This window comes from Tarenaya hassleriana, unplaced genomic scaffold (genome assembly GCF_000463585.1).
Source record: "Tarenaya hassleriana unplaced genomic scaffold, ASM46358v1 Cleome4, whole genome shotgun sequence".
NCBI lineage: Eukaryota > Viridiplantae > Streptophyta > Magnoliopsida > Brassicales > Cleomaceae > Tarenaya > Tarenaya hassleriana.
The window spans coordinates 6,459,511-6,473,050 of NW_010966881.1; the positions used below are offsets into that span (position 1 = coordinate 6,459,511).

General features: G+C 38.3%; 2 protein-coding genes across 2 annotated transcripts; both read left to right on the forward strand.

Moving 5' to 3' along the window:
* The first annotated feature begins 3,071 nt into the window (after positions 1–3,071).
* Positions 3,072–6,506, forward strand: LOC104824455 (zinc finger CCCH domain-containing protein 30-like). Its single transcript, XM_010556543.1, has 2 exons — positions 3,072–3,326; positions 4,009–6,506. The coding sequence occupies exon 2, from the start codon at positions 4,017–4,019 to the stop codon at positions 6,147–6,149; it is 2,133 nt and encodes a 710-aa protein (XP_010554845.1). The 5' UTR covers positions 3,072–3,326; positions 4,009–4,016; the 3' UTR covers positions 6,150–6,506.
* Positions 6,507–8,715: 2,209 nt separating this feature from the next.
* Positions 8,716–12,885, forward strand: LOC104824457 (1-acyl-sn-glycerol-3-phosphate acyltransferase 2). Its single transcript, XM_010556544.2, has 11 exons — positions 8,716–9,063; positions 9,608–9,730; positions 9,948–9,987; positions 10,116–10,189; positions 10,537–10,596; positions 10,876–10,953; positions 11,131–11,289; positions 11,499–11,624; positions 11,881–11,973; positions 12,136–12,222; positions 12,324–12,885. Exons 1-11 carry the CDS (start codon positions 8,986–8,988, stop codon positions 12,567–12,569), a joined length of 1,164 nt encoding a protein of 387 aa, XP_010554846.1. The 5' UTR covers positions 8,716–8,985; the 3' UTR covers positions 12,570–12,885.
* The last annotated feature ends 655 nt before the right edge of the window (positions 12,886–13,540 follow it).

Consider the following 13,540-nt stretch of genomic DNA (forward strand, 5'->3'; position numbering starts at 1 on the left):
ATTCTCTCAGTCGTATGAAGGATCTCGAATTTATCTCACGCAGGGCCAAATATACGAAGAAGCTTGGTGGCGAGTGTAAATGTGTGGGGGACCATATGCTTTCTTATCTTAAAATGCAAAATTAGATGCACAAGAAAAAAATAATTTAAAAAATAAGATTATTATTTATAAATTTAATTTTTCAACAATACGAGAATTTGTTCGTCTCCATCCTTCATCATGTCCACATCACCATACCTCTTGAAAACGAGACACATCACACCAACGGAACTTCTCATTTGGCAACTTCCATGTCTCGTCCCTACGTTTGACAAACGAATCATTATAAAAATCGAATTATAATCCATGGAATTTAAATTTTTAGATTTTTTTTAATTAAATTATGAATGCCCTTCTTGTCTCCTTCCCCTTTTTTTCTGTCGTGCATACGAATAAATTCAAACAAATGGGTGATTTTAATGGTACGAGTTATTATAATATCCGTATGACATTTGTAGATTTTAAAATTCTATTATATATTGATTCAAATATCTGGTCGTATAAATATATTTGTCTAAAGTCCGTCATGTCTCTCACGCGTTATGCATGCACGTGTCTCTATCATAAACGTATCTTAAAAAATCGAAATACATATAAATAATATACATAGGTAATATTTAAATCATTGGTTCTCATGTCATAAATTTTAGACACTTTTATGTCATAAATTGATTTATGTATTAGTGGGTATAAAAAAAAATTAGTTCGCACCAAACAATAATTAGTGGGGACTAAAGCTCTTCGATGTTTTCCTTCCAAAGTACATCAGAAAACTCGTGCAATTATTTTATATGATTAGCCATCATGTTTTTCTTTTAAATATCAACGATGTTACGCGGAGTCACACACCCATATATACACATTGACACAAATTTCAGTAAATATAATTTAAATGGTCCAACCATTTTTGAAAAATTAGAAGCTGATGGTGTTTTCAAAATCTAAACTAATTTATTAGTTTTGAAATAAATAACATTGATTTTTTAAAATATGCAAAATATGTTATTACCCTCGATTCAAATTCAAACGTGAGAAAAAATATTCACATAGATTTTTTCGATTCTTTATGAGATATAATCGGGTTGAAAATCCGGTTAATTCTGAATTATAAAAAAAAACAATGATTTTTTTTAATGGACGTGACATTCTTACAAATATAATTAACTATCAGCAATCAATTAAAATAATGGATTTATAATATCGGTAATCTCTATGGCCCACCTGCTGAATTTTCGAATTGTGTTTTTAAATGATATCACTAGTAAAAATTTAAATAATAATTGAAATTTATGAATATCCTAAAACGGCTGAAATCAAACGGAGCTTTGTCAAATCCAAAATCATGGGCCATATATGAATATATGAAAGTGTATATATACACGCACGAAATGTACAAAATATAATAATATGTAATTATGGTGCTACTTTTGTTTCCTTATAGTTTTAATCTTGTCAATCTCGTTTAAGGTGTATCATGGTACTGCAATTAATTAATATGTGATTCTTATTGTTTTGATGTGCGATTAATGTCTGGACGAGCATGCATACATACATACATGCATATATATATATATATTACATTATATATCATACATCATATTAAATTTTGGTTATACGGTTTGCAAATTAATTTAGTACCCAAATATTGCCTTGTCGCCTTCTCTGTCTCGGTCAACCCGGGCGGCTGTCCGTTTCTCACTTTCGCAAAAATCTTTAAGTATACAATATATTATTTAATTATAATATTATTGGAATAAATGAAAATACACTCCGAATTTACACGAGATGATAATACCATAAAAGATTTATTTTTTGTTCTAAATTGAAAAGAAATTTATTTATTTAATCGTAAATAAAATATTATATAATTTATCTATTTAGTTCTAACGAAAATCATAATGGTAAAGAGAAAAAAACTAATATATATATATGTATTGGAAATACAAATAGAATTGACAAATAGAAATGAATAATTATTGTAATTTATGAAAATTAAATTTTATGAAGGAAATTAAAATTTTTTTATGGTATAAATACTGAGCATAGATAAGATTACACACTGTTTTTGGTAATTTATCCCTTTTTTTCCTATTTTCAACTTTTTGCGTTATTGGAAATTCTTGGTTGGAATTTTCTCTGCCATTATTTTCTTTTTCTTTTGTTTTCTGCACTATGGTCCACATTTATTTTATTTTTTTGGTTATGATTTGACTCCACAATTAATTGGAATTAAGTTGATGTCTCACGTCCGCTCCCGTACGCTTGGTGGACGCCAATTCCTTTCTTAAATCCGATTTAATAATCTGCTTCGCGCACGCCCGTTTTCAGGTTACCGGCTCTTCCCGTTCCACTTCGTCCACCTAACCGTTCCGTTTTGTCTACCTTTTCACCGGTAAACCCCGTCACATCGCGCGTCGAGCAAAAAGCTTGCTCAGATGCATACACGTGTCTCTTTACGAATCGATACTGTGAAGGGCAAAATCGACTTTTAAAAAATTTCTCAGGGCATTTTGGAAATATCGGTTGCTGAGGAAGTAACCGGAGAGTCTAAAAGACGCCTGTGAAAGAGTGAAGGGATAGTAAGTCCAATCGTGTTGTGCCACGTCATCTTGCCACGTGTGGTTAACCAGTGTGTCCTTGATGCAGCTGATCCTAGCTCCCGCGAAGGTGAATTGGGTGGACTTTCTTGTGAATTAACCCCAGGTACAAGGTTTATGTGACGATGACATGTCCATTCACGTCCCTATTTAACCAATTGTAGCGTGACAGCTCAGCAGTTAAATTTACTATCCATCCGTTCTGTTGATTACGTGGAAGTAGATGATTGGGGGGAGGGATGAACACCGGACCGTAATTTTACGAAGACTAGGGGCAAGAAACCTCACTCAGCGCTGGTCTTTTTTTTTTCTTTAAAATTTTAATATCTGCTTCTATTTATTTTGCATGAAAAAGAATATCTAAAATATTAATTTCACGAAGATATTGTTTTTAAAAAAAATTAATTTCTTTTTGGTGTTGTACTTTTCTAATGAAAGTAGAGCTTGGACATTGGGAGATGGAAGGAGAACAAGCTCTCGCCATTTCCTCTCTCTGAGGCCTAGGCCTAAAGGATTTTTCTTTCTTTGTTTCTCTCTCAGATTTTCTCGAGAAAGTTTCCTCCTTTTTCTCACTCGCTCGAAACACACTTCTCCACTAGATCTGTCTGAAAACTGATCTCCTTCTTCGCTGCAGTTTCTGCGAAACTGGTTTTCTCTCAGGCACTCTTATCTGGCTAAGGGGAACACAAGGTGAGATTCGATGTCATCGGAGGTCTCTTGCTGCCTGATATGGCATGTAGAACCGATGTTTGATGGTCGTGCCTTGTTTTGATCGCCCGTGTCTGCTCGCTTTTTCTGTCCGATTCTCACTCTCTCTCCATCTGTGTGTCGTTGTAATCCATGTGTATGTTTGATGAAACGACCGTGATCACATGCAAGGAGGTCTTTTCATGTCTTCTCCTTATATCTGCCTATTTCTGGTTGTCTTTTGACTTTTGTCATGTGGTAATCTGATTTAGATTTTCTTGGGGATCTGATCGGTTTCTTCTGATCGTTCCGCCTCGCCGTTCCCTATCCTATATTTAGAAGTAAACCTGTATGCGTTCTGATGAACCATCATGGTCGATTTTTCTCTTATGATTTGTTTGACTTACTTGGGAAAAAATGGTGGATTAGGGAAATTTTCAGACATGGTCATGTTCAGGACAAGACCCCTTGTCCGATAATGACGTGAACTGATAAAACATCTAGTGACCACTGTGGATGTTACTCATCTATGTTTCGTCTGGTTACTGGAGAATTTCCGGAGAAAGGGTCGGGCTTTGTTTGATTCTCTTGTTCCGGCTTTCGCTTTGTGTTTGTACTTTGATTGCCTTTCCTGATGCGATTTGGATGAGCCTTTTGATGACGATTTCAGAATTCTATTCTGCAGATGGAAGCATGTGCTGTGGATCAGACCGGTTAAACCTGATCCTGTCATCAAGATCTTCAACGCTTGATTTCATAGGGGATAACGTTCTTGCTCCCTACACAGACATGAATCACTTGACTGTTGAGACGGAAGACACTTTCGCCAGCTTGCTCGAACTGGCGGCCAACAACGATGTCGAAGGTTTCAGGCTGTCTTTAGTGAGAGACCCTTCGTGCGTAGACGAGGTAGGTCTCTGGTATGGCAGGCAGAAAGGGTCGAGGAGTATGGTTAACGACCAAAGGACCCCTTTGATGGTCGCTGCTACATATGGAAGTATAGATGTGATTAAACTGATAATCTCTTTCTCTGATGCTGATGTGAACCGCACTTGCGGGAACTATAAGACCACTGCCCTCCATTCTGCTGCTTCTGGAGGAGCGGTAAATGCCGGTGAAGTGGTGAAACTGCTTCTTGCAGCTGGTGCTGATCCTAACTTGCCAGACGCCGATGGCCGACGAGCTGTTGATGTTGTTATGGTTCCTCCAAAGCTCGAGGGTATGAAACTCATACTTCAGGAGCTCCTCTCGGCTGATGGTTCAATGGCCGCTGACCGGAATCTACGCGTGGTTACCGGTCTACCTCATTCTCCTGACGGGTCGCCGCCGGATTCTCCATTGAAGTTCAAGTCACCTGAAGCGAAGAGAGAGTACCCTGTTGACCCTTCTCTTCCCGATATCAAGAACAGCATATACTCCACTGACGAGTTCCGTATGTATTCCTTCAAGGTTCGCCCTTGCTCACGGGCATATTCCCATGACTGGACCGAGTGTCCGTTTGTTCATCCGGGGGAAAACGCGAGGAGAAGGGACCCGAGGAAGTTCCATTACAGCTGTGTTCCGTGCCCCGATTTTAGGAAAGGGGCTTGTAGGCGGGGAGACATGTGCGAATACGCTCATGGTGTGTTTGAGTGCTGGCTCCACCCGGCTCAGTACCGGACTCGTCTCTGTAAGGACGGAACCGGCTGTGGCAGACGTGTTTGTTTCTTCGCGCATACACCAGAGGAACTCCGCCCTTTGTATGTGTCGACAGGTTCAGCAATTCCATCGCCTCGTTCGAGTTCTGATTTTGCTGCGGCTATGAGTCTTCTTCCAGGTTCTCCTTCATCTGTTTCTGTCATGTCTCCTTCGCCGTTCACTCCTCCTCCGATGTCCCCGTCTGGAGCCGGCAATGGTATGTCTCACTCGAACATGGCGTGGCCGCAACCTAATGTCCCAGCCTTGCATCTCCCTGGAAGCAATCTCCAGTCGAGCAGGCTAAGGTCTTCTCTCAATGCCAGAGATATCCCGGCAGAAGACTTCAACATGTTACCAGACTATGATCGGCAGCAACTCATGAACGAGTTTTCCGGGCTGAGTTCCAATTCTCTCAGTCGTTCTGGTCGGATGAAGTCCATGAACCCATCAAATCTTGACGATCTTTTCTCGGCGGAAAGCTCTTCGTCTCCTCGGTTTACCGATCCAGCAGCATTGGCATCTGCGGTTTTTTCCCCGACACATAAATCTGCTGTCTTTAAGCAGTTTCAACAGCAAAACATGCTGTCTCCGATCAATACAAACTTCTCGCCTAAGAACATCGATCACTCGTTATTACAGACATCCTTCGCCGGGGGAAGAATGTCTCCCCGCAACTCGGTGGAACCAATCTCGCCCTTGAGCTCTAGGGTTTCGATGTTGGCCCAGCTCGAGAAGCAGCAGCAGCAACAACACCAGTTCCGGAGTCTCAGTTCCAGGGAACTGAGGACAAACTCAAGCGCCATTGTCGGATCACCAGTGAACTCGCCCTGGTCCAATCTTGGGTCTTCGAACGGGAAACCCGATTGGACAGTGAGCTCAGAGGAGTTTGGGAAGCTAAGGCGATCTTCCTCGTTCGAGCTCGGGAATGGGGACGAGCCTGACTTGTCGTGGGTTCAGTCACTGGTTAAGGAGTCTCCGACCGACATGAAGGAGAAGGCATCGTCGTCGTCAGTTCAAGTTCCTGGTCCAGCTGCAGAGAACAAGGACGATGACGACATGAACATGGCGGTTGAGCCGATGGATCGGGCTGTGTTGGGAGCTTGGATTGAGCAGTTGCAGCTCGATCAGCTCGTGGCTCAGCAGAACTGAGAGGCCGACATTAACAAAGATGGTCTCTCTCTCTCTCTCTGGTAGCTAACTTTTTCCGACAGGAAAATGTTGGTAACGACATTAACAAAGAAGAAGAAGAGGAAGAAGAAGAAGCTATATATGGTTTTTGAAGGTTCTTTATTTCTGGCAATTAATTTCACAGGGAAAAAAAAGGATTTATGGGAAGAAACATGGAAGGAGAAGAAACCTTCTGGGTTTTTTTTTTCCTTCCGATTTTTCATATTTTTAGGTTTCTTCCATAATCATTGTCTTTATGATTATCATTGTTACTATTATTAATATAATTTCTTATGGATATCCCGGAAAATCGAAATTTATATAATCTTTTTCTCCCCATTTATGTCTTGGTATTCTTGCAGATTATAATTACATTACATGTATGATGTATTTCGTGTTAATTAAAAATCAATGAGATTCTGCCTTGATTTATTAATTTATGAACCTAACTGGGATTAAAAATAAAACAAGATTTCATTGATATCAATCTTTAAAATGCATCGGAATATGCAAGTTCAGCTTTTATAATTATGGACGACATGGTTCGTGGATTGATATTAGAAGGTCACATAATTATAATTTATAAAAAAAAATAAAATAAACGTTTCGTCTGCTTTGGACAAGCCTAATTTATAGTGATCGAGCTCACGTGGTTGTGCTCTCGGACAGGAGCATTATCTTTGGCCTCCCTCTGACGTGTCACTTTAGTTCAATAGTTAATATAAAAGGAAATAATAATAAGAGTGCACCACTTGTCTTTAATTAATTGAGATATTCCTCATAGATATTACAAGGCTCATTTTTCTACTTTACATTGAATCGAATAAAATAAAATAAAATTATATTTGAATTAAATTAAAAGTTTAGTTATTAATAGAAATTTAAATGAAAATAATTAAATTAGAGTATAATATAAAAACGATTTAAATAAATATTTTTAAAATTAAAGACTAATTGATCAGAATTGAATGGATAGAAATTTTATATAAAAAAATTGAATAGGAAATAATTTTGCCAAGCTTTAAAGTATTTGAAAAAAAAGGTTTTAATTAATTTAATATATTTTAAAAAATTGATAGAAAAACATAGACGATAAGTGGTGGGCTACCGAATCATCAATATTGTAATTTATCCAAATTACAAGTTACAACTCGGAAAATATTAAAATAAAAAAGTATTAATACAATATTGTTTTATTTTTCTAATGACGTGTACGTACGTTTGTCCTGTTTCGGTTAATGTTTTGTTGAAAATTAAATACAGAAAGGGGCAAAAGGAGTTGGAAAAAAAAAATAGTTGATGTATATATACTTTCCTTTCGACTTTCGGTGCTTTTTTTTTTCCGTGAGTGATTTTCTTCTCTTCTTTATAAGCTTTTCTTTAATTCTATTTTTATTAATATGTAATTAATAAAAATAGGGTGAAGCAGATTCATTGTTTCTTCTTATTCTATTCACTTTCTTATATGATTGATTCCCAGCAAGTTGATTACACTTTCTTGTCATTCACCACCATTACTTGTGGCAATATATATATATATATTCTATTCACTTTCTTTCTTTTTTTAAATATAAATTCACAAAATTTTAGAATGGATTGGGATATGTACTAACTTCGTCCGCTCAAATAACGGGCCGGGCTTAGAGCGATTCAACGAACTATAGGCCCATGGGCCCATTATATTTGATGGGCCTCATCGAATCCATGAGTTTATTTGAAATATCACGCTGCGATAAATATTTCACCTTTTGTTTTAAGCTCTTTCCGATTTTTTTTTTTTTTTGGGTATAAGGTGGTTTCTTTAATATATAAAACTGTATTTCGGGATTTTATTAAATAATATTACGTGAAAAAAAAAACGTAGGAGGATAAAGCGACACTAGCTCATGCGATATATAACATGAGGATCACCCACTTCTTTTTGTTTATGTTAGATATGGTTAACCTACTATAACTAATATAATCTCAACCTTGTATAATATCTTATATATCTACAAGGGCACTATATACATATATATATATATATATATATAATAATGCCATTGTAGTATGGATGTATGTATGTAAAACATTGGCGAATTTAGAGAGGTCGTTATAATTAAAAGATAAATATAAAACGTGAACTCCGATCGATCAAATCCCTCGATAGCCAACGCTCCCTCTTCCCTATCATCATTATGGTTGTAAACTTTGTTAGACAGCCCCATTATCATCATTTATTTCCAAATGCGGCCCTGTATTTTAATTTATGCACGTAAGCGCCCCTACACTCGACCATCCGGAATATATGTATATATACTTCTGAACATTAGCCTTTTTTGTTTTGCGATTTTAATGTATGATATTCCTTAAACATATTCAGTGTGTATAATGATCGTATAGTATGAGTCGAACAAAAGGTGAATCTATTCGGTTGATCTACAAAAACAATGGGGTGTTTGTGAAACTAATTGAAAAATAGGGGCTATTTTGAAAAACAAGAAAAACGCTTGACCCGTGCTTCTTTGAAGCTAGTTCGTCCTCGTAATTATCTCCTCGCACGCATATATATCAATCAATCGACCAGTATAGTTCCCTGCTGAAAGTTAATCGTTTCTTGTTTCTTTCTTCCTCCCATTACACTACTTGATTTGCAATTTCTTCTTGCTTGGGCTATTTATTTTTTTCCCCCTCCATTCAATCTGCAAGTTGCCTCTCATCTGCTCTCCGAATCTGGGGGGATTTCGCCGTTGTTTCTGCAGATCTGTGTAAATCTCGGTGGTGGGTCTTCTTCTGCCCACTGTGCGTTTAACCATCAGCTGTTGTTGGAGCTATTTTCATGGCGATTGCTGCAGCTGTCATCGTGCCTTTGGGCGTTCTATTCTTCGTCTCTGGCCTCGCCGTTAATCTCGTTCAGGTGGGTTTCTGATTCGAAGCTTCTGGAGAATCTATTGTTGATCGGTCTTTGGTGTTCTCGTCTGGGATTTCATGGGTTCAGTTGGTGTTGTTCGCATTGAACTCTTTGTTGTTGTTTCTGGTCCTCGTTGATTCACGGGCTTCTAGTTCTAGGGTTTGCGTCTGGCGAATGGGTTGCTCGGACTTTTCTGTTTGAATGATGGGACTTCTGTACATGCTGATTCTTATGCGATCCGTCACAAGGGGCGTATGCTTGATCTTTTGATTTTATGTTATGTGGAGCGTATCTGAATTAGTTTCATGAGATCAAAATGCATCCTTCAAGCTTCATGCAGTTTGGATTAGCGGTATCTAATTTCCGTTTGACATTTCGGCATCATGCAGTTTTGTTGTATTGTTGGAGTTGTATGTCTTAATCGCTGTCGAATCTGTTCAGGATTCGGGTTTGAGGAAGAAGCTTTTGGCATCTTTTGAGAGAGTGAATGTCGTTTTCTGAAACTTTAGACGCTTCATTCTTTTTTGACATTTTCAATATCATGTTTCAGGCAGTTTGCTATGTGCTCGTTCGACCTTTGTCTAAGAACACATACAGAAAAATCAACCGGGTGGTTGCTGAAACCTTGTGGTTGGAACTTGTATGGATCATAGATTGGTGGGCAGGAGTGAAGGTATCCTCAATCCTCTGACAATTCCTGTTTGGTTTTGAAAAAAATCAATCTAATGGTTAGGAGACGAACCCGAGCCTGCATTAGTATTGGGTAGCTTCCTGAATGAGGCTATGTGCTGATAACTGACCTTTTGCTCGACACACGCACACATATGTATATTATATTCATATTGTTAAGTCTATAGGTTTCCCTGATGGGTTTAATTTGTTTGCTTCAGATCAGAGTGTTTACAGATAGGGAGACCTTCCATCAAATGGGTAAGTCCGTGCTTATTGGTGAATGGGACTGCTTAACCTCCTCTACTCTTATATTCTGTAAACATATATCCTGTCTTCGAGAAAAAATGTATGCTTCCTTCAGTGTTCTAGTTTCTGATATTTTCCAGGAAGGGAGCACGCTCTCGTCATCTGTAATCACAGAAGCGATATTGATTGGCTTGTCGGATGGGTTTTGGCTCAGGTGCATAGTTTAAGCTTTATGTTTTGACTGTATTTTTCATTAACTACACTTTAGACAACTGTGGACCGTCTTGTGCAATTTTTTACTTCCAGAAGAAGATATCAGCTGCAATTTCCTGGTAACTGAGTGTGTAGCATGTCCTATGGACGGAAACCATGCCACTCGTCTTCTGCTGTTGCCTTCTTAGGAAATATATTATCTTATGTGAAATGTTTGAAGAATCAAACGAATCAGTGCTGAGATCAAACAGAAAGTTACATCCTGAATCCTGATATACGTCTTCTAGGTTTCATATTAAGCTATATTCATGTACTAATTGGCTATTTCCTGTTTCTGTCCGAATACAGCGCGCGGGTTGTCTTGGAAGCGCATTAGCTGTGATGAAGAAATCATCCAAATTGCTTCCGGTATGTGTACTGGATAACTATCATACCCATTTATCAGCTAAATGGTGTGCTCTTTTAAAGTCACTGTATCAATATGAACCCCAAGAAAGTAACATTATGAGATTGGGTTGGTGAACTAATCTGATTTTCATTTTTTTTAATTTCTGGGATGTGTTGGTTAATACATCTCTTGATATCGTTGTGAAAGTTTTGTCTCTCCTGTCTTAGTTATTTGCTCTAGTTAGATTTGTTTGCATGCTCTAGAGCTTTCATTAACTGAGGATTTTCTCACACATGCAGGTCATAGGCTGGTCAATGTGGTTCTCGGAGTATCTGTTTCTGGAAAGAAACTGGGCCAAGGATGAAAATACATTAAAGGTACGGGTTAAAGTTTATACAATATCTTGAGTGATTCTGCAATGATCTGTTTATTTTGCTCCTACAGAAAATGCTTGCAAAGTATGTGCATTTATCTCATATTTTTGAGGTTAGCATCCCGAAATTGTAGAATCTTATTTCCATACTCATGAACTATGTATTTGTATAAATTTACAGTCAGGCCTTCAGCGATTGTACGACTTCCCTCAGCCTTTCTGGTTGGCGCTTTTTGTGGAGGGAACTCGCTTCACTCAGGCTAAACTTAAAGCAGCCCAAGAGTATGCAGCCTCCAGTGGGTTGCCTATCCCGCGAAATGTGTTGATTCCTCGTACCAAAGTAACGTTTCTTATTTATTTTTGCCTCATTCCTGTGTTAACTCGGTATCACTAACCATTGCTTTCACCTGTGACCTTTTTGCAATATGGTTGATTTGGGCTTTTTAAGCTGGATTCTGTATTATGCCTATGCTTCTAAATTATCCATCCTGGTCTCTTATAAATTTTTTTTTGGCTGCCCTAATTCAGATTTGGTTTTATTGTTTTCAGGGTTTTGTGTCAGCTGTTAGTAATATGCGGCCGTTTGTGCCAGCCATTTATGATATGACAGTGACTATTCCTAAAAGTTCTCCCCTGCCTACGATGCTCAGGCTTTTCAAAGGACAATCTTCGGTGGTAAGTGAGAAAACTGTGATTAGTTTTGAGTAAGCTCCAAGAGGAGTTATGGAAGTCACCCATCATTATTTGCTAGTAGCTGGTTTGAGTGTGATTTTCTACTTTAAATCGTGTAATATGTGAAACGTTACTGGATTCATCTGTGCATGAATAGTGTCGAGTGTGTCATTGCGAATTTTCTGTCTCTCGTTGTTTGCTGTGTTTGAATGGATTTCTAGTTAAAACAATGGACTAAGAAACTTCTGCTTCTTCTCAGGTGCATGTTCACATCAAACGGCATTTGATGAAAGACTTGCCCGAACCGGATGATGCTGTTGCGCAATGGTGCAGGGACCAATTTGTGGCAAAGGTAAGAACTGTGTTTGACTGATTATTGCCAAGCATGGTCGATAATTCCTCAAATCTGAGGGATCAGATAGAGGAAAACCTGAGAAAATTTTGCATAATTATGTCTGCCGGGCGTAATTTTTTGCTCGGCTTAGTAACCATGGTGGTTTTTACTACACTGTAGGATGCATTGTTGGACAAACACAATGCCGAAGACACCTTCAGTGATCAGGAAGAACAGAACATTGGCCGGCCAATAAAGTCTCTCATGGTGAAGCTTTGCCTTTTCAACACTGCCCCATCTTGGGTATACTACTCTTTTGATCCACCGTAAAAACTCATGGAGAAAACCTCTTTGATCTCCCTCCCCAGGTGGTTTCATCATGGGCATGCATGCTAACGTTCGGAGCATTGAAGTTCCTACAATGGTCGAAACTCTTCTCCTCGTGGAAAGGTATCGCCATATCGGGAATCGGGTTGGGAGTCGTCACTCTCCTTATGCAGGTTTTGATACGTTCCTCCCAGTCCGAACGCTCAACACCGGCCAAAGTCGCTCCGGTTAAGCCCAGGAGCAATGGAGACACTGCTTCCCAACCGACAGAGGAGAAACAGAAGTGACTAGTAAGTCTTCTTCTTCGATCAAACCACACAATGTCAGTTTTGACAAAAGCCCTCAAGTAAAAACGCGGTGCTTGAATCTTGATCATTAGCTGTCTGTCAACTAGTCATTCGTGTACAGTTATGTTCCGTTCTGTGATGTGTCACTCCTATTTTATCCTATATGCCTTTGGTGATATTCTCCCCTGAAGGGCATAGAGGGCAACATGTATAACTAATGCTATTAGATTGGGTTTTGGGTTTTGGTGCCAACATGTTTCTCAAAAGGAGGATTATAATGGTTATTATTACATGCAAAGCTAAAATGTTTTTTTTCTTCTCTTTGATGATTTACTGCTTTATCATGTCTTGGTAGTTGTAGCATTATCTATATGAACTAAATAAGGAATTATTTTTAATCCTTAACACTATGTTATTGTAATTATACAACAAAGTATAGGATTAGATGACATATGCGACCTCGGCTGATTCCTTTTTTTTTTCATCGCGATATTCCCTGTTTTGAATGAATATTGAATAAATTCGTTTGCGTGAAACAATTTTATTTGATTATTATAATCATAGGTAACCACGGAAAGAGACAAATGCAAAGCCATATGTCCTAACATGCTTTTAACATTAGCTGTTATATTTTGATTAGGATTTGATTTTCATCTAAAATACAAGGATTTTTTATATATATATATGATCATCTCTTATTTCACTTGTAAAAGAAGTAAATGGCAAAAGGGTTTGCGGTGGCATGAAGCTCCGAATTCAGACGAAAACATTGGGGAAAAATTTTAATAATAAAAAATTTTGGGGGAAAACAACAAATATTTGAAGAAACAAAACACGAGAGAGAGAGAGAGAGAGAGAGAGAGAGAGAGAGAGAGAGAGAGAGAGAGAGAGAGAGAGAGAGAGAGAGAGAGTGGGGGCGGGCGTGCTGTCTTGAAACCCTAAACCCCCAATGTTTTTCCGACCTCGTGATT

What these genes read in the sequence shown, in the direction of transcription:
- LOC104824455 (XM_010556543.1), top strand. Translation starts at nt 4,017, where the DNA reads ATGTGCTGTGGATCAGACCGGTTAAACCTGATCCTGTCATCAAGATCT.
- LOC104824457 (XM_010556544.2), top strand. Translation starts at nt 8,986, where the DNA reads ATGGCGATTGCTGCAGCTGTCATCGTGCCTTTGGGCGTTCTATTCTTC. An exon ending in TCGCCGTTAATCTCGTTCAG is followed by an intron (nt 9,064 to 9,607) that starts GTGGGTTTCTGA and finishes ATCATGTTTCAG; the next exon opens with GCAGTTTGCTATGTGCTCGT. An exon ending in GGCCAATAAAGTCTCTCATG is followed by an intron (nt 12,223 to 12,323) that starts GTGAAGCTTTGC and finishes CTCCCTCCCCAG; the next exon opens with GTGGTTTCATCATGGGCATG.